This window comes from Lipophrys pholis, assembly GCF_963383615.2.
Source record: "Lipophrys pholis genome assembly, chromosome: 1".
NCBI classification, from domain to species: domain Eukaryota; kingdom Metazoa; phylum Chordata; class Actinopteri; order Blenniiformes; family Blenniidae; genus Lipophrys; species Lipophrys pholis.
The window spans coordinates 6,635,833-6,660,450 of NC_137635.1; the positions used below are offsets into that span (position 1 = coordinate 6,635,833).

Here is a 24,618-nt window from a genome sequence, read left to right on the forward strand (position 1 = left end):
CCTCCGATTGGCTCGCGGCTCCGCGAGGAACGTGCTTCGGAAAGATCCGTCGCATGTGTACAAACCTCTGACCTCTGCGAGATGTCTCAGCCCACGTTACACGGTTTTTAAATGTTTGTTTTCCTCAGTGAAAATAATTTAGTATTTGCTGCATTTAAAAAAAAAAATAGATTGAAAAACTACGAATAACACTAAAATACATTTCTATTATAATTTTATGTCTACTTCATATACAATCCAACATATCAACTAATAGGAAACAAAACGTGCAAAATTTGAGTTTAAGGAATTTCACTGGCGTTGGTACCAGACTGAACATTTTCCTGGTGTAGTAGGGTTGAACTGACAAAATGCCAATCACCGTTCTTCTGCCTTCCCAGGCCCACTCCCTTACTCTACACCACAAGCTTTAAATCCTGTTACATGTCTTAACTTGGGCCTATCTTACTTGAGCGACATGAGCTTAGTTTAAAGCAATACACTCCATTAGGTGTAGGAGAATATAAAATCATTCATGCAAAAATATGAATGATGTGGTCAGAGTATTACAATTGGTGGGCCAATACTCTACGTTATCAAAAAACACTGAGAATCACCATTAAGAATATTTTTGAGGAAGATTTAGAAATGATTCTATCAAAATGCATTTAATCAGTTCAACTCATAGATCAGATACAGAGCACACACTGCTTATTAATAACGGCAATAAAAATATAATAAATACATTTTATTGAACAGCTGCATGAAGGAAAATATACCCTTCAACTTAGTAGTACAAGACACATTTAAATGTTCTCTCTCACACACGCAACCCTCTGGCAAATATACCTAGTCAGCAAAACAAGACAAAGCAGTGAGTTCATCAAGGTGACAGTCTGTCAAGATTTTTAAGGCTCAGGTGTTGTCCAGCTCAGGGAAACTAACTGAGAGCTCTGGAGTTGACTGATCCGTTTCCTCAGCTGCAGGATCTCTTCCTCCTGCTCTTCAACTCTTTTCTGCAAACCGTGGATCACCTGGAATGGAAGAAAGTTCTGTTTTTACTGTAAGCACACGCAAAGTATGCATAAAGCAACTTCGGTATTAGTAGTCACAACCGAAACATTACAGAAGCTTCATATGTGTGATCCTGAATTAATTCATGTTTCCTGAATTTAAAAGTCCATCCATATTAACATCAGCAGCATAAAAGGTCATGGGAATGTAAACAGAATCTACCCATTCATTCATGTTATGTACACTTTTTTCAAGTTGCAGGGGGCTGAAATCAACCAACCAACAAACCAACCAGCCCCTGCTCACACTGAGCAAAAGGCAGTTTCCAGCCTGGACAGGTAGCCAGGGCATTCCTGGGTTAAACGAGACAATCAAACACACACTTGGAGGTAATTTTGAGAGACGCAAATTCACCAGCTACATACGTCTCTGGAGTATGGGAGGAAACTGAAGCACTCACAGGAAACAGCTGAACGGACAAACTTTACAGACGTGCTCCAAGCCTGTGATCAAACTGGGAATCGATACGCCACCATGCCGCCAAGGAGAAATCCACTGAACTGTAAATACCGTGTCTTTACTGCAGAACAGTTCACTCTGTAGAAGCTCGCAAGCCGTGGGCCGAACACTGGGCTCTTTGCTCGTCAGCTTCATGATGTACTTCGTCAGGACTGGCCATCTGTCGCTGAAGGAGTCTGGGATTTTCCCTTCTCTCAAGTCCCCAAGGGTCCGGACTCGCTCCATCTCAGTCCCGAATGGCTGGAAGAGCTCGAGAGCGAGCACGCCGACGCTGTACATGTCTGACTGGAAGAGCAACGTCAGCATCAATATGTTAAAACATCAAGTAGACGTGATTAAAAACAATCATAAATGACTAATATGAAAAATATAACATGCATTTATGATGCTTAGATTTTTGGACAGTTTATATCTTTACCTTTGAATTATAATAGGAGCCACTCAGTTGTTCTGGTGCTGCATAAACAAAAGTGCCAACACCAGTAGTATGGGTGGAACCTGCAAAACCGAGGCGTAACTTAGGGCAAGATGGCGCCATCTTCTGGTGATGTGGTGATACAACATATTACAAATAAATAAAAAATAGGCCAAGACTGTCGTTACCTGTCCCAGGACAGGTGGGGTCTTCACGGCCATCCAATATTATGTCTTTGCAGGCTAAACCGAAGTCTCCGATCCGAACATGGCAGTCCTGACCGTGAAGGAAAATGTTTCTCGGCTGTAGAATAACACAAAAGGTGTGACTATTAGTGGCAGCACAGAGAAGTCATTACATTTAATCCATATACTATGTTCTTATCGTTTTCCTTAAAGGAGAGTAGATATGAGCAAGCCCATATCAAGCAGATTATTCAGTCTTTATAGTTGACTTATTAAAATGTACCAGTTGGAGATTTGATCCTTAATATGCTGCTGAAGGATATTTCTATAGCTCAAGAATATCATATCTTTGTAAAGATTCAGCATTGCGTGCCGATTATACGATGCCGATGTCACATTTTTTGCAAAGTGTCTTATAACTGATCAAAATCTGAGATATTAATCTATTTCTCATTTCACTTATACATCACCCTTGTGCCTGCTTTTAGTGGAAAGGCGCAAAGATTACTATCCTAGGCGTTCGTTTGATTTCATTTTTATTTTTCTGCTACGTAACTAGTCCGGCAGTGTTGGGAGCTCAGACACAAAAAGCATATCAAAACGTGCGGGACGTTCGGGAATAGGTTGCTCCGAGTTTTGTTAATGATTCGGCTGACAGATTCCGAAAAAAATCTATAAAAAACTGCAAAAAAAAAAAAGAACTCCCATATAAAGCAGATGAGAGAAGCACCGTATGGAGGAGATCAGCGTCTGTTGCCATGGAGACACTGAGATCGAAGGAGAGGCAGGCACACAGTTGTGCACTACTGTCCTACAATACAATGTGACACTCACACGAAAGTAAACAAAAAAAAAATAAAAAATGAATATATTTATTGGGTGTATGTTTAATAATGGAGTCATTTGGAGTAATCTTCTATGTACAATGCATATGTAAACAAATGCATCAATTAGCTGGGTATATGAGGTGATTTAATAAAGCAACGTAGCCAAACACTATGGTGATGATTCTACCGTGTGAACAAAATACTACATAAATGACTATAGCAATAATGAGCACAAGTGTATGTTTAGATATATTCTACAATTTCCATCAATTTACAGTTGTTAGTTTAGAAGATAACATTTAGAGAAGCACAAGGCCCCGAATATGATCACATGCCAAATAAAAATGCAATGAAATGAATGAAGCCTTCGAAGAAATTCGGTGAGTATTGGTTCTCTACACCATATAGTTCACCCAGCTACAGAAAATAAAGTTCCTCCTTTTTCGAAAAAAACAAAACAAAAAAAGAAGAAGTGAGGCGACACGAACATTCAAACATACAGTGAACTACCCCAGTGGGCGTCACTCGTCCCCGTAATTGGCCCCGCATGCAGCAACAGGTTATCAGTTGTGACAGGACAGCTGTACGTCAAAGCCAGAGGCATAACCCCACGTGATGAAATCAGACTCAAAACCCACGAGAACGCCACACGCAGAAACCACTTGTAGCCAGGAAGCGTTTTGCTTCTTCTTTTTCACAACACTTTCATGAGAGGCGTCCTTTTGAGAAATGTGCACACACATCCAGAAACCGGAATAACCAGATGTAAATTATCACCGAGCTCCGAAGGCACTAAAAACACGAATCGGACTCGCAGTGTCTCGACACGCTGGCATGATGGAGGAGCGACCGGAAAGTACAGACAAGAGCATCGCTACCAACTTCTACAGCCGTGACTTCTACACAGCAGTTATGGATCAAGACGTGGGACGCATTCAGGACATGTGTGAGAAATACGGGAGCAACTCTCCCATTGAGGTACAAGGCGGCGCAGCTGGAGGCGTTTTCTGTACGGTAAATACAGCTTCTAATACTTTCTTTAAAAACCTTTCATCAATTTCAAATCAATCATATATCATCGTTAATCATGAACATGTTACCAGCTAAATGTGGACGATTCTATGCGATTCTTCAATCCTCTTTTATGTTAAATGATTTGGTGAATATCTGAAAACAACCCCGGTTCTTTCACACTGCCCGTTTATCTTGCTTTACTTGTCTTGTCTGTAGCCCTTTTCTAGTTTTCCCCTTCATGTGGCGGCTTCTCACAGAAGACTACAGAGCATGCAGAGTCTGCTCTCAGCAGGGGCCGACGCTGAACTGAGGTCTGGACCAACAAACACGCCGACACCAAATCATTGCACACCGACACCTGCTTGTGAAAATACGTTTTTCTTTGAGGTTAAATCAATCCGTCATGAAAAGGCACAACTGTATGTTGCAAAGCAGCTCAGTAATGTTTCTGGTTTGGTAACATATTAGTTTCATATTTGGGGTTTGGAAGGCTTCCTGTTTAAAGTGTGGTCAGATGTGATGAATATAAACTGTCAGTTCCATATTGACATTTCCTCCACGGTCACAGGGACCAGCTGGGTCGTAACCCGCTCCACTTGGTATTAACTAGTTGGCCAGACATCGCTGCTGCAGGGCCAAAGCCAAATTCCAAATTCCACAGCGCCGTGATCGACAAGTGTCGGCAGGCAGAGGCATGCTTACGGCTCCTCTGCGAACGCGGGGTTGACGTCAATACAGAAATGGCAAGTGTCGTATCTGGCAATTCCACATCTTTCCTCTTTTAGTTAAATTCAAAAGGTTTGAGTTGTGTAGCGGTTCACTGCTTTGGACCTTGGGTTAGACTAAGTGGATGGAAAGTTGTGTAATACTAAATATGTCCAATCTCACGTAGGCTTCCTGTCTTTCCTCTGTAGATGGAGAAAAACGCTCATCAGAGAGCGCTGCATGTGTCGGTACGCCGCAGGGCTCTGCCTGCAGTTCAGATTCTGTCCGGCTACGGTGCCGACGTTCACGCCGTGGACAGCAATGGGATGACACCCCTTCACATTGCGGCTTGTATTTGCCACACGGACATTATGAAAAGCTTGATTTCACATCAAGCCGAGGTCAACAAGGTTTGTACTGTCGCTTGGCAGGAAACGATGCCGAGGGGTCACCATGAAAAACATTCAGAGTCTAGACAATCTGCTTCCCTGTTTCTTTGATGATTTAAATCAGTTTACGACAGACAGACGCATCCGTAACAACACAATACCCATATAAACTGAAGGTCCTGCACAAAGTCAGTCTTTTTAAATAAAATGCTATAGTTTGTTTTTCCTTGAAGCAATGTGAGAGCAAACAGTCTTTCATCGTTAAACACAACAGAAAAAAGGATGACAGATTGAAAAAGGCATGTGGATGATAACCCTGTCAAAATAAGAGCTGCTTGTTCTACACAGGTAGTAACTCATCGTCATTCTCCTCCAGACGGCGCAGCAGTCTGGGAACACTCCTCTGCACATCGCTGCTTTGACGATGACCATCAAGGCCCCTGCATACCAAGAGCACCACACCAGCGTCATGGCCACCCTGTTCGAGTGCGGAGCGGACCCAAACATACTCAACAGAGCTGGACTGACTCCACTGCAGGTGGCGTGCAGCATGGCCGCCGAGGAGATGGTGGACCTGCTGCTGGAGCACGGTGCGGCCGTTAACAAGCGGAGCCGGGCAGGAGAAAACTGCCTCTTCGTATTCCTGAACCACAAGCCGAACGTGAAGAAGAACTCTCTGTTGGTCAAACTCCTCGGCCTGCTCTCCCCGCTCACCGTCTACAACCAAGAGGGCCAGCTGCCTTCAGCCTTGACGGAGCAGCGTTTCTCCCGACAGAGGGATCAACTATTACGACTGACTGAGCAGCCAAAGAGACTTAAGGATATTTGCAAGACCGTTATTTATCTGAAATATGTCAAAGGCAAACAAAACCAATTAACAAAAGTCCTTCCGAGAAAGTTATACGACTTTGTCTTCAATCAGTGGGAGAATATACACAACATTTACTTTGATACGGATAAACAGGAAGTTTAAATTTCTCAGCTCTTATACTGTTACACTCGGGTCTTAAATTAAAAAATTTCAAAAATCGACGAGTTTTTTGAAAAAAAATGTGAGTTTCGATTCTTTATTTTTCCCTCAATGCACCTAAAAATTACTGCAGACCTCAGATATATTGTCAAAAGGGAAACTTCATTGCTGTTATTGTCCTCAGAGTTAAAATGCATATGAACAATCCCAAAGTAAAAAGTGAACGAGGCTCCGTCATTCAATAAATCCAAGCTTTAGCCAGGTTTAAGTGTAACAGCAACTACAGAAACCCACAAGGTATGGCAGAACGGAACGCGAAAAATGCCAGTAAATAGTTTTAGCTACAAATTCGACAAATTAATTTTTTTGCCCGGCCCTACGATACATGTACTGTACTTGTACTGATGGTTTACACAACTCCTCCATTCGCCTTCTTTGTGAACCAAAACATTTCTGCTTCAGTCCATGAAACCCGCTTTCATTCTGATTGGCCAACTTCCAGGATTCCTTTCATTAAACTGTGCCAACGTACTTGTAATTTCACACCAGCATCATTGTCTGCCATGATCAGATGTTGAACATTTTAACAACTCTTGATGTCAATTTACAGAATTCTTGTGGTTGGATCATTATGGGATGTTATTATTCACACAGAGAACTTTAACAGAGGGTACATCTTGTATTCCAACGTACTACGTAATGATCAACTGGAACGATGCGACTCGGTTTTCCCTCTGAAGTTATGTCGTTCTGAATTAATGTCTTCGAAAATGGAATAAAAGCGTGAACCTTACCTTCAGGTCTCTGTGCATGATTCCCTGGGAGTGGATGTAGTGCACACCTTCAAGTATGAATCTCAGTAGGTTCTGTGTGTGTTTGATGTCGACACAGTCATAAGGATCTGAAAATACAAAGTCTGTTGAGTACGAATGACTGCGCACAGCGCGGGAGTTTACAACGTGTTTTACTTTTAGTGCTCACCTTTGGAGGACCGCTCCTTGGCGTTTCTCTCAGAGATCCAGTCCTTCAGTGAACGTTCACACAGCTGCATCTGGATGTAGAGCATCAGGTGAAACTGGACCTGCAGACACAGAGCGACCGGAACTGAGCGCCGAATCCTTTAGCTTCACTTACTAACACACACACACAGTGATGTTTTGCTCCTTTTGCTCTGGTAAAGCATCTTTTCCTGCAAGTTGAAACAAGAATGGAAGCTGTGCACATCGAAGTCCGAGGTATTTCATTTAACTGCTGTCACTCACCTCTTTGGAGGGCTTCACCGTTTGTTTCTCAACGCGCTGCCGACACGCCTTGTCGATGCAGGAGTTGTTGTTCAGCTCCATGCTGCTCCTGCAGGACTCCTCCTCCAGCAGCACAGAGGCGTCCAAACCCATGGCGGGACATGTGGAGGTTTGCGGGGGGCCTCGCTGTCCCAGGAACACACACGGGACGTAGTTTTCCGGGATGCGGCGCATGGTGTTGGGGCAAACCATGGGGCCCTGCTGGGCTGCGACCAAGGCCGTGACGTGTGGCGTCTCGCTCTGAACATCTTTGGTACTTAAAGCAGCATCTTGTCGCGCTTGACTCAGGCTTTGGAAAACAATAGAGCAGCTGGAGCTATTGCTGTCAAAGCTCTCATCAGAACTGAAAAAATGCAAGAGAGAAGGCAGATTAAACATTGTCCAGGAAAATAACAACTATTTCTGCACGCTAATGGCAATAATCCTACCTGTCTTGCTGCACGGGAGACTCCAGAGCAGGAAGGAGCGTCTCAGGGTCTGCAAAGAACAGTTTACACGGTTTTCAATCAATCCTTCACCGCACCGGTTCTCATTTCAGGAAACTTGTCAAATACTCACAAGACGCTGGCTGAACGTGCTCCATCCACGCAGTGTGGTAGCCCACCACATGTACGTGCTGCAGGCTGGACAGTACTTTGACTTCTCGGAGTACCTACACAGGAAACTGAATTATTCACGGCGGGTGACTGATACACAGAATCTGATGGCGATCTATTGGCCAGCGTCGATAACTCACCCTCATACAGTCTTCCTTTGAGACCTTTTTGATGAGAATTTTCTTCATGGCGTAATACTGTCCATCCAGTTTGTTCAGCACCTTAAAATGATGTTCAAATGTACTCAATTACATCCATCCTGAAGAAAAGTCTGCTAAGTAACGAATCATTTCCAAAGTGAAGTAGAATAAAGTATATTACCTTACAAACTTTTCCGTATGCCCCTTTTCCAAGTTTACAGATTTCTTCAAATTCACTAAGATAACGGGAAGTCTGAGCCTGAAAGAGTCCCTCCTTCGGCCTGCGGTGAAGGTACAAACACAAATATATCAGCGACGAGAAAACACCCCTGAAAGTCATTTTCCCTTTTAAAAAAACTACCGGTACTCAAAGTGCATTTACCTCTGAGTCAAGTTGTTTGAGTTTCCAAAACGTTGCTGGATCTGCATTGACAAAGACGACACGGAAGTTACAGTGAAGCATAACAGAAGACGGCAGATTAGCTGCACCAGTAAACAAACTCAGTTGTAAAACTGAAAGTGACGATTATAGGTCCCGCTCACACCCGGCATCCACATGCAATTCAGATAATCCAATCACAAGTTGCGAGTCCTAAAGACAAGTGTAAACAGGCACTAAAGCGCTTCCGGAGGTGGCCGGGGTCACGTCACACCTCAGCCTTATCGCGGCCCGGGTAGAGGAGACGGTCCAGAGCGAGCTGGACGACTCGGATCGCAACCGGGCCATTTAGCGGACGTGAGATAAAAGTGATAAAACAATCCGACCCCGGGTGGTTCGTCTGAAACGATATGGACAAGTGCGTCAGGACTGGCCACGTGTGATCTGATCACCTGAAACGCACGTTAACAGCGGGTGTGAACGAGCCCTGGAGCGTGCCGTTAAACATATTTATAAAATTGAAAACGGAGCTCTATACAAGTGGAATATTAGAACAGACCAACACAGAACTTCTCAAACTCCTTTAAATAAAAACAATAAAAAGGTGATGAATCTTCCCTCTGACCTGTGGATACAGCGAGGAGCTGGCAGCGTTGAGCAGCTCGGTGAACGCCCGGCTGTGCTGCAGCCTGACGGTGCTGAATTCATCGCTGATGGCCAACGGCGAGAGGAGGTTCATGGCGGCTAAACGCTGGCCGATCACTACGGGAGGAATGACAACAACTCAAAATACGTCTCTAAAATGGGGGAGCGGAATGCAGATTTGGGCACGTTTACAGCCACAACCTTTGAATAGCATGCGTGAGCGCGCCGGATTGCTCTCGTAGACGAAGCACAGGTGCTCGAGCAGCGAGCCGAGGAGGAGGTGGTTGGGAATGGCCGAGGCAAACTCCTGGATGGACGGGTAATGTCTGCCGGCCACCAACACCTCCTGGTTATTATCAGCATCGGAAGCTGAAATCATGAAAAATGGAGAAATTATTTGAGTTGTGAAGGAAAATGTAGGAAACACAGGTACAACTGTATTTATAAATTCATCTTTGTCCTTCTCCCCTCCTACCTTTGTACGAACATTTTACTTAAAAGCTGAAATGATTCCCTGCTGCACTCAAATGACATCCTTGAAAGACTTCCTAACTTGGCATTAGGACTATAAAAACATGGGGACCAGTATGGAGGCAGATTCGATTGCAATGTGTAACTGCTTTTCCTTCCCAGCCAATTAATAACGTTTAGTCATCCCTTCAGAAATGATTGCAGTATATCTTAAAATGTTGGCGGTTTATTTTTATTAAATATACTTGTAACTTCCCGTCTCGCCCAGGGTTGTAATCTCAATGAGACTCACCTGGTTAAATAAAGGTTGTTTTTTTTTTTATTTAAAATTTTTTTTATTCAGGCTGAGCTTGAACAGCTAAAAATTAAGAAATCATACCAAACATGTTCAGCTTACCTTCTTCAATAACTTTAGCTATCATCTCAACAATGTTTTTCTCTCCTAGGTCCATTGTTCTGTTTGAAACTCCCGTTGATCCGATGTCAAGCACTCAAAGCTACCGTATACTCATAATTTGTCCCGTCAACGATGAGCTCATCTTGTTTATCCGTCGGGGGGGGGGGGGGGGGGGGGGGGGCGTGAGCTGAAATAACGCTTATCTGCCACGACCAGCGAACACAAGGCCTCTCCCCCTACTGAACACCAGACTGCGCCGAGAGGAGATGCAAGGAAGGAGGACTTCTCTCAACCTCTCCTCCGTAAGTGACTGAGGATGTGCGAATGGCGACATCTTTACTTGTTACACAACATGAAATATTAAGAATCTGACTTCATTATCTCACATCCTGACAGATCAAATAACATAAAAGCTTTTTTTTCTTTCTTCTATCCACAAAGACGAAGGACTCTGTTCTGAACATGTGTGTTTCAGTAAAATAATGTTTAGTTTTTCCTCAAAAATTAAACTTGTTGGAGAACGGTATCTCTCTGCAGGTGAGGCAGATAAACTGCTGTCATCCACCTGAATCGGACGGGTTTTTTTTTTTTAAGCCAAAGGAAAATGGAATTTAATTCAACACGGACAAACTACACGTAGAAGAGGCCTGCTTTTTATTTCCCCACAAATCATGCTCTTCATACTTTGTCTGTTTTGAAATACCCCCCCCCCTCCAAAATTTACATTTATCAATATTAAGACAGTAAATAAATTGAATTCACTTATATGGTTCATCTTATTCTCATGTAAGAGCAGTTTTAAAGTATTTTAGATTATTAATCCTTTCAAAATTCACACTTACTTGTAATTTGAAGATAACACTCACTGCTAGTTGAGCAAAAGCCCCAAAGGAACAAGTAAATTGTTCACAATTAAAATGACAAAAGAAAAAAAGAAGAAGCTGAAGTGAATAAGGAAATGAAGTTGCATCTATTTTGATTTTGTTCAAATCTACAGGGTGTTTCTTTTAGTATTGTCTTGTGACAGTGCTCATGATTGTGGCAACTATTGGGGACCTTATAACAATAATAATAACAATAATAATAATAATAATAATAATAATAATAACAAAAAAAGCAGGAGACACCAGACTGAACTGATGTATTAAATGTATCACAAACCTACAGAAGATAGTTTTACCTGCTCAAATAAAATATATATTTTCACAATGTGATGTTCTATTTTTCTGGCTGTGATGTTATTTGTTACACTTTGTGTAAAAGCTGTAATACATTCAGTATTTCGATAAGTGTATAAGTAAGTGTCTGTCCATGAAGCCGTTTAAATAAACGGGAAAGGTCGAAGGTTTAACGCTCATCTAAACAGGATTCATAGAAACACGTTCATGCATTTATTTAGTCAGGATTATTGTACCGGTGTGTTTCTGTCCCACATCCAGAGTCGTCACCAACACAAGGAGGGTAGAGTTAAGTAGACTATATAGAATATTACACCTGAGCTTCAGTCTTTGCTCTATAAAGCTTTGAATGGTCCCGGGCATCAATATATCTCACATTTTAATGTACAATATGAAAAATCCAGACCTGAGAACTTCAGGAAGAAGTTTAAGTTCCCAGAGTCAGAAAAGCAAAATGAAGCAGCTTTTTCAAAGTTCCTGCTGACAAACAAATTTAATTCAGACCTTAAAACGCTATTATGAGCACAGGCTTTTCATTAAAAATAGGTTTTACATATTTTATTAACTTTATCTTAATGTTTTTACTTTATTCATTTTCTGTTTTATCATCTTTCATGACTTTAATCACTTAAGATCGCCTTGTTTTAATATATTCCTTTTATTTTTGTAAAGCACTGTGCATTGCTTTGTGTCTGAATGGTGTTCTATAAATAAACTTGCCTTGAAGTGTTTATTACTAAGTGTTTATTATATTTATTACTTGTTTTGCGGTTATTTAAGTTTGAGAATATATTATGAGGAAGACAGAAACTTACAGGATGCAAACTAAAGAAAGGGGTTTAATAAACTTGTGGTTTTCTAGCATGTTTTACTGCATTCATTACTTTTTTTTTTAATGTATTTACGCGTGTGTTTATTTTTGAACTTCATAACATGGATATTTTTTTAGGGGGGGGGGTTGTTAGCACATTGCCCCAAAACTTCTTCTGTCCGCCCTTGACAGACACACCCGGTACTCTGATTATGCGTTAATGTGTCAGTTAACGGTCAGTGACACTAAATCTCCAGCAGGCAAACTGGTCTTACAGTCGAAGTGAACGTCGTCGTCCTCCTCGCTGGACCAACTGGACAGACTGATGAATCCGCGCGACCGGTCCGAGCTGCCAGAACATTCCTCCGCCCGCAGAGCCCCGCTCTCCCCGCTCAGTCGCAACATGACACTGGAGTCCCAACACACGGTGGCCGCTATCCCATACCGGCTCCCGAACCGGCTCCGTGAATCCCGATTTATCAGACGGTGAACTGCAGCTCCGAGTAAAGTAAACTCACAGTGTGACCAGGACCTGACAGCGAGCCGCCATGAGTCAACAGCAAGGGCCCGTCTGACAATGTACGCTACGCACACGGATTGGCGACTTTAGTTTTTCATTATCTAAAAATATAAATAATAATAAAAAAAAATATATATATATATATGCAGAATTCCGGAACAATTTTAAAGACTTTGAATTTGTGTACATATATTTTCCCACGAAAAAAATCAATACTCACCAATTTATGTTTATTTATGCTAAAAGCTTCACAACGTACACAATGGCAATGGTCCATAATTTGCAAAAATAGCAAAATTACCTATTTAAAATGAACTTCAAAATGAAGAACTCTTTTATTGAATAATAAACATAGACGTATCACGTATATATTCAAATCACCAAGAGTAATTTCAGCAAATTGTTTATACGTTTGTTTCAAACGTGAGAAATTTGCACACACGTCCTAACATCTCGACGAGTCGGTCGGTGATGAAATACTTCATAGTTAGCTGTAAGCACTTTTATTAAACATTTTATCCAGCAATATAATTTGTTTAACGTCGATGTATTTCACTTATTCCCCATTTATTAAACCTTTTCGTCCACACACTTTCCGCGTGTGCGTCGCTTTGCGCAGCAGTGACGCTCGTGAACAGGCTGCGCACTGCGCGCGGGACACTCAGGTTTTGTTTACAACGACATGCAGGACACGGACTGACTCATGTCAACATTATATGAAATAAACCTCAAAGATTTGACGGTATCAGCATGATAGTCTGCAGTTTTTAGGTTTTATTGTTTTTTCAAAGGGTCGAACTGAAGATGTCTGACGCCTGGTAAGCTCAAACCATTTATATCACTTGGCTGCTTTTAGTTTTGTCCTGCGCCATGTAAGTCATCGATCTGTCTTTTGCTGCAAAACCAGACTATTTGTGATGCATTCAGAAAGTGACATTCCTCTTTAAGACTAATCAGGTGGTTTAACGTGAAATTAATAACACTTCCATCACTACTCATTAATCTCAGCACAGTTAAAATCAAAAGTCCATCTTCTTTAAGGCTTTATGCTGCTGAGGGTCACAGTAAGTATGAAGGCAAGGTTCTCCCTGGACCTCTCCAGGGGTTTGGCTTCTTTAGCCAATCCCAATCAAGGTAGGCCCTCCCTTTGACTCCTCCGACCATTAGGCAGCTCTGCTCTGGCACATGGCACCACGAGAGGAAGTACTTCCTCCTATTCCCAAGATGGGCATGTGTGGGCGGAGCCAGTCCAGCTCACACAGACACAGCAGACTCTGAATGAATGAATCATTTCTATATATTGCGCAGTGGTGCAGTGCAACCTGTCTGTACAATTTGTGATGCTAAGTTTGATGAAAGTATGTAAAATTGATTTATAATACACCGGTATAATACTCTGAGGTTCTTATTTGCAGTTCTGAAGCTGCTGGAGCCATCAAGGCTATTGACAAGCACTCGGTGCATCAGATCTGCTCAGGTCAGGTGGTTCTGACTTTGGCCACCGCCGTGAAAGAGTTGGTGGAGAACAGTATCGATGCTGGAGCCACCAGCGTAGGTGAGAAGAGACACACTTACTTTTTAACTCGAGGGCTCTGGGACCCTTCATCTTTTCTTGTTTGTTTTCATGAAGTGGCGAAGGAGCCAGGCTACTTAGTTTTTTCTTTTTTATCTTTTCCATCTTGCAGATGTGAGACTAAAGGAGTCCGGCACTGAACTTGTGGAAGTGTCGGACAACGGCAAAGGCGTAGAGGAAGCAAACTTTGAAGGACTAAGTCCGTTTCGTGTAGCTCCTCTTACAGTCGGACATGCTGTTCACGTTCTCCTTGGTGAAGCTGACCTGCTTGTGTTTGTTCCGCAGCGCTGAAGCATCACACGTCAAAGCTGAGGGATTTTTCCGACCTCATTCATGTGGAAACGTTTGGCTTCAGAGGTGAAGCGCTCAGTTCTTTGTGCGCGCTGAGGTGAAATGTTTCGACTGCTGCTTCACATGGAATTTCCACCACAATTCAAAGCTCCAGATGATTGTCTAAAAAAAAAACAATCTCGCCACAGTAACCTGAGCGTGATCACGTGCCACGAGTCCAGCCAGGTGGGAACCAAGCTGGTGTTTGACCACAAAGGCCACCTCGTCCAGCGGTCGCCTCATCCCCGGCAGCAAGGCACCATGGTCAGCCTGCAGCAGCTCTTCTACACGCTGCCGGTTCGCCACAAGGAGTTCCAACGCAACATCAAGAAGGTCCGACAGCTCGGAATCTAACATCACTGCACAATTGTCTCCGTTCGCCCAACAAATACTCGCTGTCCTTTTGTCTTTGCATTTCAAACGGCTGCTTGTTCTGTTTTTTTCAGGAGTTCATCAAAATGATCCACGTCCTGCAGTCCTACTGCGTCGTGTCGACCGGCGTGCGAATCACCTGCTCCAATCAAAACGGGCAGGGGAAGCGCAGCACGGTCCTGAGCACCGGCGGCAGTCCGAGCATGAGAGACAACATCGGAGCCATATTCGGACCGAAACAGGTCGCAGCATCAGATTCACGTTTTCTCTTCGGCCATCTGGGGCGGGGGGGGGACGCCCTGTCACACCGCATTATGTAATAATGGTGCATTATGTAATCATGTAATAAATGTTCCACTCATTATGGGATAACGCCGCATTTTATAATAACTTGTTATATATTGCAACAGTTATTACATAATTATCCAAATTCTTGAATTTTCATTAAAAAAAAGAAGGGGACCCCCCACATTTTGTAATAACTTGCAATATATAACATATATATCAATTATTACAAAATGCTGCAAATTTTCTTTTTACAAAATTCGTTCAAGAATTTTATTACAAAATGCGGCAGATTACACACACACACTCATAATCATCATTTTTATCACTTTTTAAAAAAAATTTCTTTCAAATCTTATTTTAACAAAAAATTTTAAATGTATATTTTAAACCTACTATTTTTGCATTTTCTTAACTTGCACTTTATCTATCTATATCCATCGATCTATCAATCTAGATTATTCCAGAATGAGTTGAAAATGTATTTATAGTCCATATTGCACCATTATTACATAATGCCACAGACCCTCGTTCATCACAAATTACCGCCAGTAAAAAACAGAAACAGATTAACTAAAACGATGGCGACGTTAAGTTGTGTGTCATGTCATTGCTTTGTTTTTATTCCTCCTTTTCGTCTGGTAATGTTTCCCTCTGTGTCCCACAGCTGCAGAGTCTCCTACCTTTCCACCAAGTGTCTCCTACAGAAAATGTAATCGAGGAATTTGGCCTCAAAGACACAGATTTGCCCAAACAGCTGTTTACGTGAGTGGCCGCACGCCCTTCAAGTATCTGTCTCTATGCTTCTGCTTCTTTTTTAGAAATAGTGAAAAGAAGTCTTTTTGGCAGAATCTCCGGGTTCGTGTCACAAGGCGAGCACGGCGTTGGGAGGAGCGCCTCCGACAGGCAGTTCTTTTTCATCAACAACCGGCCGTGTGACCCCCTGAAGGTAGAACACGCTGGATTACAAATGAATGAACTGTTTGTTTATATATTCAAGCTGACTAGTTTTATTGTAACTTTTATTTTAACTTTATCTCTCCGCTGTATTTGATTTTCTGTTTTTCATCATTTTCACCTTTGCCTTGTCATATTGACATTCATCTTGATATTTTCTGTTCTTTAATTCATTATCTGCTTTTTTAAAGTCTTTTTCTTTTCTTTTTTCGTCGTTTTATTATTTTACCTCGTTCGGTTGTGTTCTTAAAGACAAATGAATCCTTGTCCTTCTCAGTCTTAATAATCATTCTAAGTTTTAAATGCTTTTTTTTATCCATTATTTTCAGTTTCTTTGTCCTTCCTGGATTTTTTTTTACTTGCGGTCACTGCATTAACTTCCTAGGACGATGTTTGAATCGGAGCAACCTGCATAAGGAATGTTTTATGTGATCGATTGATCTCCTGGTCTTTTCACACGTTGCAGGTGACCAGACTCGTGAACGAAGTGTACCACATGTATAACAGACATCAGTACCCATTTGTAGCCTTGAACATTGCGGTCGCCTCAGGTGAGAAAAAGTCCCTAAATGAAACTGCAGTTAATTCTGACTCGCACTTGAATATTTGTCGCCCTGTGTGTGTTTTGCGTCGTATTTTCAGAGTGTGTGGACGTGAACGTGACGCCAGATAAACGTCAGATTTTCCTCCAGGAGGAGAAACTCCTGCTTGCCATTCTGAAGACTTCCCTCGTCGCCATGTATGAGGCTGGAGTCAACAAGATCAGAGTGAATCACACACACTGGACCAGTGAGGACCTTTACATTCATTCTTCATGTTTGAAGCTGTGCGTGTGCGTGTGCGTGTGCGTGTGCGTGTGCGTGTGCGTGTGCGTCCACGTCACGGCCTTACAGCATCACCACGTTTACACGACCACAGTGAAGATCTGGATCAACTCAGTGTCTCCGGTTGGATCTAAAGGGGGGAGGTGGATTTTTACGTCATAATTCGTGAGGTCGTGTTTTTTTCCAAGATTCTGATTGGCTACTGTGGCTTCATGCTTCTCGTTACACTGCCCCCTACAGGTTTGGCTGCTCATTGCAGCTCTGAACCAGGTGTATATGTGAGTCAGTGTAAATAAAGATATTTTTTTAAACTTAGAGGGGGAAATGACCGTTTTTGTAAGAACCCAGGTTCGTGTAAACGTGGCCTGAGACTCTTGTGGATTTACTTTTTTCTCTGTGCTTGTTTGTAGACGCCACATCTGCTTCAGAGCTGCATCAAGTCATCCCGTCGAATAAAAGCCACGATGAATCTACTGAAAACATCCCCACACTGATCCCGAGCCCGAAGACATCCTTAAACCTGGCTGGTCTAAAAGCTGCTTTTTCAAATCCTTACTGCTCCAAGTCAAGTGTGGAAAAAGCTTCCAGCAGTGGACCGACACAGAAAACAATCCAGTCTTTTTTTAAAGACCCTGTCAGAGTTTCCCCGGGCGGCCCGAGTGTAAAATCTACCTTCAAACCTCAGAAAGAAGAAGCTCATGGCTCCATGGTGGGACGATCGGTGTCGGATGAGTTTAGACATGGCAGCGGGTCCTGCAGTGATTCCGAGCGGCGAAGCGGCGCGTCCTCGTGTGGATTAACTCCAGCAACGCCTGACGCTCGGCGTCCGGAGTCTCCTGGAGCAGCGGTCGACGTCTCTGATAGAACACATGAGTGTTTCTCAGAAACACCAGATCGCAGTATTGAAGCGTTACCGACCGATGCATCCATTTCCCATGAGGCCTCTGCGAGCCCAGAGGCTAAACGCTCCCGAGCAGAGAATCCACCATTTGACAAACCGGTCGACGCTCCGGTTCGCCTGCGGAGGAGGACGGAGCCGCTGCACTTCTGCTTCCAGGCGCTTGCAGTGAAAGTAAAGCGGATAAACGACCGTCGGAAGGAGAACAGCGACGCAGCGCTGAAGTACCGACGCTTCAGGGCCAAGATCAACCCCGGAGAAAACCAAAGTGCAGAAGAGGAGCTGAAGAAAGAGATCAGGTAGGACTTTACCTGTGCAAACCTGAACGATCGAGCCAAATAGCAGCAGAGTGTGATTTCCAGAGGAGTGAATGCTGTTTCCTCGTTTCCCCCGCAGCAAAGAAATGTTTAAAGAAATGGAGATCATTGGCCAGTTTAACCTGGGATTCATTATCACCAAACTGAACTCGGACGTCTTCATGATTGACCAGCATGCAAGCGATGAGAAATATAACTTTGAGATGCTGCAGCGGCACACCGCGATCCAAGGACAGAAACTCATCGCGTAAGAATCCGGATCAACACTTGTGGTTGGCCTCCTCTTCTGTTCAGGTGTTTTACCTGCGTCTCTGCTCTGTGTTTGTAGCCCACAGAAACTTGGCCTCACGGCGGTCAGTGAGAATGTCCTCATGGACAACATGGAGATTTTCAGGAAGAATGGCTTTGACTTCCTGGTTGATGAGGACGGTATGAGCTCTTCATTCGTCATGGGACGTTTTAAAAACCTTTTTTAATTTCGTAACTTCAGAAAAAAGGCTGAAAGAAACTGTAAAATGCCATTTATATTGGTTAACCCTGAAGATAAACCACTGAGAACTGGTTCTATGATGTGTTATCTTCCTGAAAATGAATTTTTGGGAGGCATGAGGGCATATATGTTTGAGAATGGACATACTTTAACTTGCACTAGAATAGAATCGAATGACCTTTATTATCATAACATAAGATGAAACTTTATCATCAAGATGAGAAGTATGAAGCTAAAGTAATTCAGAATCGTTACAGATTCTAGAATTCCATGTTTTATCTGTCTAAGAGTTCAACATTCAATGTCTAGAGTCCCGGATAACAATCTGCCGCTCTGCCGTCACCGTTGTGTCTGTAGCTCCGGTGATGGAGAGAGTCAAACTGGTGTCGCTGCCCACCAGTAAGAACTGGACCTTCGGCCCGGCTGACATCGAGGAGCTGATCTTCATGTTGAGCGACAGTCCGGGGGTGATGTGCCGGCCGTCCAGAGTCCGGCAGATGTTCGCTTCCAGAGCTTGTCGCAAATCTGTGAGTTCATATCAGAGCCTCGCCTACGAGTATTGATAACTTTAATAAATTCAGAAACTCGCTTATTATATTAAATATATAAACTAGTTAAAATTAATGCCTGAAAACCTTGTTTTTGTTGGAAGATGGTGTATTTTTGACATCTAAAACCTTTATGTATATATTACCATGTACGGTAATTGTTTGACAGCCCTGCAATGTGTTTATTCTCTGGTGTCGGCCTTCAGGTGATGATTGGAACGGCTCTGAGCGTCGCTGAGATGAAGAAGCTCGTGGTGCACATGGGGGAGATCGAGCATCCGTGGAACTGTCCTCACGGCAGGCCCACCATGAGGCACCTCGCCAATTTGGACATCATCTCACAAGATTGAGCCACGAGCTCTGTATTTGTTGTTTTTGCTTGTTTTTTGAGAAATTTTGAATATTAAAATTTTTTTTTAATGTATAATAAAAGTAAAATTCTGTTGTATTTGTGTTGCGTCATTTAACTCTACTTTTACAGAGAATTACAAACAATTCTTTTTTTAGCCAAAAGAAACCTGCAGAACCAGACTCAGGCGGAGACTTCGCGTTAGACTGTCTATTGACTGTCTGATGTATTGAAGTAAAGCCATTTTAAGTAACACATCAACTTTGCCCAACAACCAGTATTGAACTTGTACAACCTTTATTCTATTTGTGAAAATGAAAAAAAGTGAACATTTCACTGTTTACTTTATTTTTGGACCAGGTCCAGGTCAAAAACCACTATACCTGGACCAGACTGTAGGAGTCAGGAAGGATGAGACAGTCGACCTTTTATTACTTACCACAGATTCAATACGACACATCTGACCGGCATCCTCGTCAACTCCCTCGTTCATACTCGCAACACTCCGCCTACAGTGCACAACACAAAACATTAATATGTTGTCTTTAAAAGAAACTGCATTAATAAAGTTTATATTATCATTTATGATTGTACAGGATATCAACAGGTTAACAGGTGAAGGATTCTGGTAGGCACACAAAAGCTTTAAAAAATAAAAATGAATAAATAAGCAGTACATAATCACAAATGCAGGCCGGCAGATGTGGGGAAAACATTTTCGTTGTTACAACAGATACATCTATTTTCTAATGATTTGCAAAAATGTGTTTTCCAGGCGCAAACCCCAGTCCTTGTTTGACTGACACGTCTTTGTATTAGTGCACAGTTTAAAAGTTTAGTCAGAGCTCTTTCAAAGAGATTTTTCTCTATGCAGACGGCTCCCAGCGTCTCCAAGGCTCTGGAACAGTTTGTTAAGCCAGAGCAGCTGGATGGTGAGAACGCCTACAAATGCACCAAGTAAGTCACACGCATGAAAATCCAAGGCTGATGATTTTTCTTTACGTTGCTGTTTGCTAGAGATACTAAGATTTATTTCCTTCAGGTGCAAGAAAATGGTCACAGCCTCAAAGAGATTCACAATCCACCGTAACTCCAACGTGCTCACCCTCTCACTCAAACGATTTGCAAACTTCAGTGGAGGAAAAATCACAAAGGTACAGTGACACACGGAAACCATCATATCAAAAGCATCCATCCATCCATCCATCCATCCATTTTCTTCCGCTTATCCGGGGCCGGGTCGTGGGGGCAGCAGTCTAAGCAAGGATGTCCAGACTTCCCTCGCCCCAGACACGTCCTCCAGCTCTTCCGGTGGGACCCCAAGGCGTTCCCAGGCCAGCCGAATGACATAATCTCTCCAGTGTGTCCTAGGTCTGCCCTGAGGCCTCCTATCGGAGGGACATGCCCGGAACACCTCCCTAGGGAGGCGTCCGGGGGGCATCCCAAACAGATGCCTGAGCCTCAGCTTGGTCCTCTGGATGTGGAGGAGCAGCGGCTCTACTCCGAGCTCCTCCCTGGTGACGGAGCTCCTCACCCTATCTCTGAGGGTACGGAGGAAACTCATTTCAGCCCCTTGGATCCGGGATCTCCTTCTTTCGGTCATGACCCAAAGCTCATGACCATAGGTGAGGGGAGGAACGAAGATCGACTGGTAAATCGAGAGCCTCGCCTTTTGGCTTAGCTCCTTCTTCACCACGGCGGACCGATACAGCGACCGCATAACTGTAGACGCTGCACCGATCCGCCTGTCCATCTCACACTCCATCTTCCCCCCACTCGTGAACAAGACCCCGAGATACTTGAACTCCTCCACTTGGGACAAGGGCTCTCCACCGACCTGAAGGGGGCAGGCCACCTTTTTCCGGTCGAGAACCATGGCCTCGGATTTAGAGGTGCTGATCCTCATCCCAGTTGCGTCACACTCGGCTGTGAACCGCGCCAGTGCACGCTGAAGGTGCAGGTTTGATGAAGCCACCAGGACCACATCGTCTGCAAAAAACAGAGACGAGATCCTGTGGTCTCCAAACCGGACCCCCTCCGGTCCCTGGCTGTGCCTAGAAATTCTGTCCATAAAAGTTATGAACAGAACCGGCGACAAAGGACAGTCCTGCCGGAGGCCAACGTGCACTGGGAACAGGTCCGACTTACTGCCGGCAATGAGAACCAAACTCAAAACTCAAAAGCATAACGATGGTAATTCTGAATGAATTGTCTGTTTTCTGGTCTTCAGGATGTGAAGTATCCAGAGTACCCGTATGGAATCCCAGGAGTGCCAAAATTAAAAGGAAATAAATGTGGAAATATAAAGAGAAACAATAATATAAAAAAAATATACAAAGGTAGTCATATTCTTTTTCTATCTTGTCTTTGCTTATTCCTTTTTGTCAATGCTTCTCCTGTTTTGCCTTTGGGGTTAGGGGTAGCCTAACCCTAAGCAATATAATGCAAATCAGCAAGGGCAGTTTCTTTTTTATATGTAAAAATCCTGTATCAGGATTCCGAGAGGTTTTGTCTGATTTACTTTGTTTTTAGAACAACTTGTGTTATTTTTCAACCATATTCTCTGGACTGAAGTCAGTGACGAGTCTGGTTACTGGTTTTCTTTTCTTTTGTTTTGTTTTTTTGAGACAGAAGTTGGAGAAAAACTGCTGTTATACCATTAGTTTAGCATGTCAGAATTTATACATTGTATGAGGTCAAAGCCTTAAAATACATTTGTTAATGTCAGAAATTGTAACTTGTGCTTGGACTTTGTTTACAAGCTGCATTGAAATGAAAAGTTTCAGTCGAAGGTCCTGATACGAGAAGGTTAAAGTGTGAGTTGGGACCTTTTCTCAAAATTATTATAAAAAAAACGAGTAAAGAGAGAAACTGTTAATTTCATTGAATCACACATTTCTAGATGTGAACTTATGGAGCACATGGTGTTGTCGTGGTTACAGCGCCCCCAGCTGGATAAAGAGTGGAAGGACGGATGTGAGGGAGACAAAGTAAAAATTCTGAATCTGCTTTAGTACAAACCCCTAGCAGTTCCATTCACAGCCTGTTTTTAAAGACTGACTGGAAGTTTCCAATCTAAACTCCTCTTGAACCAGAAGAGTTGTGTTTTTCTGTCACCGTGTGAGGAGGAGGAGTGATGGGGGCTCTTCTTCCTCCACTTTGAAAAGTCCTTGAATAGACTGACGGCGCTCTCCTTGATCCTCATCATCGCCAGCAACCAAAGTCCCTCTGAATTCACACCCACACATCATGTTTGCTCATCAGCATTAGTTTTTTTTTTCTCTTTTTTTATTCAAACTCTACATCAAAGTATCCAGGCGTTGTTTTGCCAAACAAAAGGTGTTGAAAACTTAAAAAGCAGCAGCCCAACACGTCTAGGTTGATCATGAGGAAAACTCCAGTCTGCGTCCCAACAGTGGAAGTTTTAGAAATTCCAGTCTTGTTTCTCATTTCACCTTCTTAAAGTGTTCATACCGTAAATCCTATTCTCTCTCTCTCTCTCTGCACAACCACCGTCTTCCACTGTTTCAAACTAAAAAGGTGAACGGATAGAAGCTACAGCCATTATGATTTACACTCTACATGAACACAACAGGGGGAAATAAAGAGTATTTACATTACATACTATACATGCATAATGTAGGCCGGGAGGGGCTGTCTGTTGTGAAAAATAAATACAAATAACATTAACTGGATCACAAAGGTGGATTTTCAATAGGTGAAGTTTCAAAATGAAACTAAAGAATTAATGCTTTATAGCTTTTCAAACTGTGGCCACTTAAGAGGTCTTGGTACTCTTGATATACGCTCCATAATCTCCTCCAGCCTTTCAAAAAGGAAAGAATAGGGCAAACTTTAAAATGAATCTTTAAATGGTAAGGTGAGTTTCTACACTTGCATATTCAGGTCGAGTTATTGGAGGGCCACTGGTCAGACCAGCTGACTGGTGCGCTTGAGGCTTGCTGTAGTTACCGTACTACAAAAAATATTGTTGGTGTTGGCAGTTGATGGAGGAGGTCAGCAACAAAACCATGTCAAGTGGCGTCTGCGAGTCTTGCTATAGAAGTAGACGACCCACCAGACAAATCCGTCTGAATCACAAGAAAGCTGCACTGGAATGAATAATCAGGCCTTCTTTGTAGTGTCTGTCTCCACCAGAGGGCGCTCCCGCCACGAGAAGATCCAGCAAGACAGACGATTGTCCCGACGTGTGTAGTCCTCGTGTGACTCTTCTTTATGATCCACATGTTTAAAGTCTGAGTTCAACTTGTTCAAATCTTCACCTTCATGTCAGCCAAAGACCTGAGAGACAGCTGATCTATACAGAGGTGATCTGTGTCGTCCCACACGTGTCTGCTGCTCATCCTCCAGACCTGAAAGAACCAACACACACACACACGCACGCACGCACGCACGCACGCACACACACACACGAGAGATGCTGTTGACGAGTGCAGCAGAAGGTGGCTCATCATTTCTTGTTGGCTATCCTCCTCTTCCTGGTGGCCAGCATGTCGTAGAAAGGATCCCTGCTGATGCTGGCTCTGCGGAGGAGAACCCAAAGTTAACATGAGACTGTGTCCCAGTGCTCACAGAAAAATACAACAAAGCGCAAAACGGTTGCATTGCACAGTTTGACAGTGTCGTATTTAAATCGTGTCTGTGGTGTATTTTCATAGGAAGTCATGAAGCAGCAATTACAAAACAAAATGACGAGTTTTACCCCCAATTAAGATGCTAAACATTGCATTACATTTTCAGCAGTTTTTCTACATGATTTTAGTGGATTAATCATTCTTTTCCAGTATTTTTCCGACTATTTTGACATGATAGAATAGAATAGAATAGAATAGAATAGAATTACTTTATTAATCCCAGAGGAAAATTCATTTCAGTATTGCTCCACATCAAATAAATAAAGTTGAATACTAAATGAGACAGGAAAAAAGCAAAATATGTATTTTTTCTTTATGTTAATATGTCGAAGGCTTACCTGTGACTAATATAAGCACAGAAAGAACGAAATTGACTAAAACAGCCTTATTTACAGGGAGGAGTTATAGAGTCTTATGGCCACAAGAAAAATTGACATTTTAGACATTTTATCTCTTTCTAAGCAGTTTTACTTGTTTTTTTATCTCCGTTTTTAAGCTCACTTCTTTTTTTCGTCACTTCCGGGTCACCTCCAGACTTGTGCCCCTCCCTTTCCGGTAGACTTGT

At 42.9% G+C, this 24,618-nt stretch overlaps 4 protein-coding genes across 8 annotated transcripts in view; 2 read left to right on the forward strand and 2 right to left on the reverse strand.

Moving 5' to 3' along the window:
* Nucleotides 1–199: 199 nt before the first annotated feature.
* On the reverse strand, nt 200–12,502 carry eif2ak1 (eukaryotic translation initiation factor 2-alpha kinase 1). 2 transcript variants are annotated; one of them, XM_080470695.1, is made up of 15 exons: nt 12,211–12,502; nt 9,280–9,447; nt 9,059–9,195; nt 8,437–8,477; nt 8,236–8,335; nt 8,055–8,135; nt 7,877–7,970; nt 7,747–7,795; nt 7,280–7,661; nt 6,999–7,098; nt 6,812–6,918; nt 2,116–2,230; nt 1,931–2,010; nt 1,564–1,797; nt 200–1,013 (listed from the first exon to the last, which is right to left on the reverse strand). In XM_080470695.1, the coding sequence occupies exons 1-15, from the start codon at nt 12,338–12,340 to the stop codon at nt 888–890; spliced, it is 1,944 nt and encodes a 647-aa protein (XP_080326821.1). In that variant the 5' UTR covers nt 12,341–12,502; the 3' UTR covers nt 200–887. The 2 variants fall into 2 exon arrangements, with proteins under 2 accessions (XP_080326821.1, XP_080326822.1); XM_080470696.1 differs by lacking the exon at nt 12,211–12,502 and adding an exon at nt 9,947–10,095 and having other exon boundaries at nt 625–1,013.
* LOC308114075 (ankyrin repeat domain-containing protein 61-like) lies at nt 3,555–6,809 on the forward strand. Of its 2 annotated transcripts, none has more exons than XM_080470714.1 (5): nt 3,555–3,953; nt 4,170–4,264; nt 4,522–4,696; nt 4,868–5,068; nt 5,424–6,809. In XM_080470714.1, the coding sequence occupies exons 1-5, from the start codon at nt 3,774–3,776 to the stop codon at nt 6,018–6,020; spliced, it is 1,248 nt and encodes a 415-aa protein (XP_080326840.1). In that variant the 5' UTR covers nt 3,555–3,773; the 3' UTR covers nt 6,021–6,809. The 2 variants fall into 2 exon arrangements, with proteins under 2 accessions (XP_080326840.1, XP_080326841.1); XM_080470715.1 differs by having other exon boundaries at nt 3,666–3,948.
* Nucleotides 12,503–13,111: 609 nt separating the features above from the next.
* pms2 (PMS1 homolog 2, mismatch repair system component) lies at nt 13,112–19,496 on the forward strand. The gene is made up of 15 exons (XM_080470734.1): nt 13,112–13,273; nt 13,871–14,010; nt 14,141–14,227; nt 14,314–14,416; nt 14,508–14,691; nt 14,805–14,972; nt 15,683–15,780; nt 15,865–15,964; nt 16,439–16,523; nt 16,615–16,761; nt 17,207–17,993; nt 18,091–18,258; nt 18,340–18,440; nt 18,859–19,028; nt 19,256–19,496. The coding sequence occupies exons 1-15, from the start codon at nt 13,260–13,262 to the stop codon at nt 19,397–19,399; spliced, it is 2,496 nt and encodes an 831-aa protein (XP_080326860.1). The 5' UTR covers nt 13,112–13,259; the 3' UTR covers nt 19,400–19,496.
* A 2,526-nt stretch (nt 19,497–22,022) lies between these two features.
* LOC308113982 (cytohesin-3) overlaps nt 22,023–24,618 on the reverse strand; it is a 35,764-nt gene continuing 33,168 nt past the window's right edge. For 2 of the 3 annotated variants that reach the window (XR_013935584.1, XM_080470585.1), the window contains one exon: nt 22,654–23,942. Coding sequence is in view for 2 of the 3 variants with exons in the window: in XM_080470585.1 (XP_080326711.1) it covers nt 23,870–23,942 (73 nt within the window). In the remaining variant the exon portion in view is untranslated. Of the gene's footprint in view, nt 23,943–24,618 lie in introns of all 3 variants that reach the window. The other variant, XM_080470584.1, reaches the window with a different exon arrangement.

Bases quoted from the DNA above. Each gene is read 5' to 3' on its own strand.
- pms2 (XM_080470734.1), top strand. The intron at 16,762-17,206 runs GTGAGGACCTTT...GCTTGTTTGTAG, and splicing joins GAATCACACACACTGGACCA to ACGCCACATCTGCTTCAGAG. The intron at 18,441-18,858 runs GTATGAGCTCTT...TTGTGTCTGTAG, and splicing joins CTTCCTGGTTGATGAGGACG to CTCCGGTGATGGAGAGAGTC.
- eif2ak1 (XM_080470695.1), bottom strand. From the start codon at position 12,340: ATGTTGCGACTGAGCGGGGAGAGCGGGGCTCTGCGGGCGGAGGAATGT. The intron at 7,971-8,054 runs GTGAGTTATCGA...TTTCCTGTGTAG, and splicing joins CAAAGGAAGACTGTATGAGG to GTACTCCGAGAAGTCAAAGT. The intron at 6,919-6,998 runs GTGAGCACTAAA...TTGTATTTTCAG, and splicing joins CAAGGAGCGGTCCTCCAAAG to ATCCTTATGACTGTGTCGAC.
- LOC308114075 (XM_080470714.1), top strand. From the start codon at position 3,774: ATGATGGAGGAGCGACCGGAAAGTACAGACAAGAGCATCGCTACCAAC. The intron at 4,265-4,521 runs GTCTGGACCAAC...CCACGGTCACAG, and splicing joins GGGGCCGACGCTGAACTGAG to GGACCAGCTGGGTCGTAACC. The intron at 4,697-4,867 runs GCAAGTGTCGTA...TTTCCTCTGTAG, and splicing joins TTGACGTCAATACAGAAATG to ATGGAGAAAAACGCTCATCA.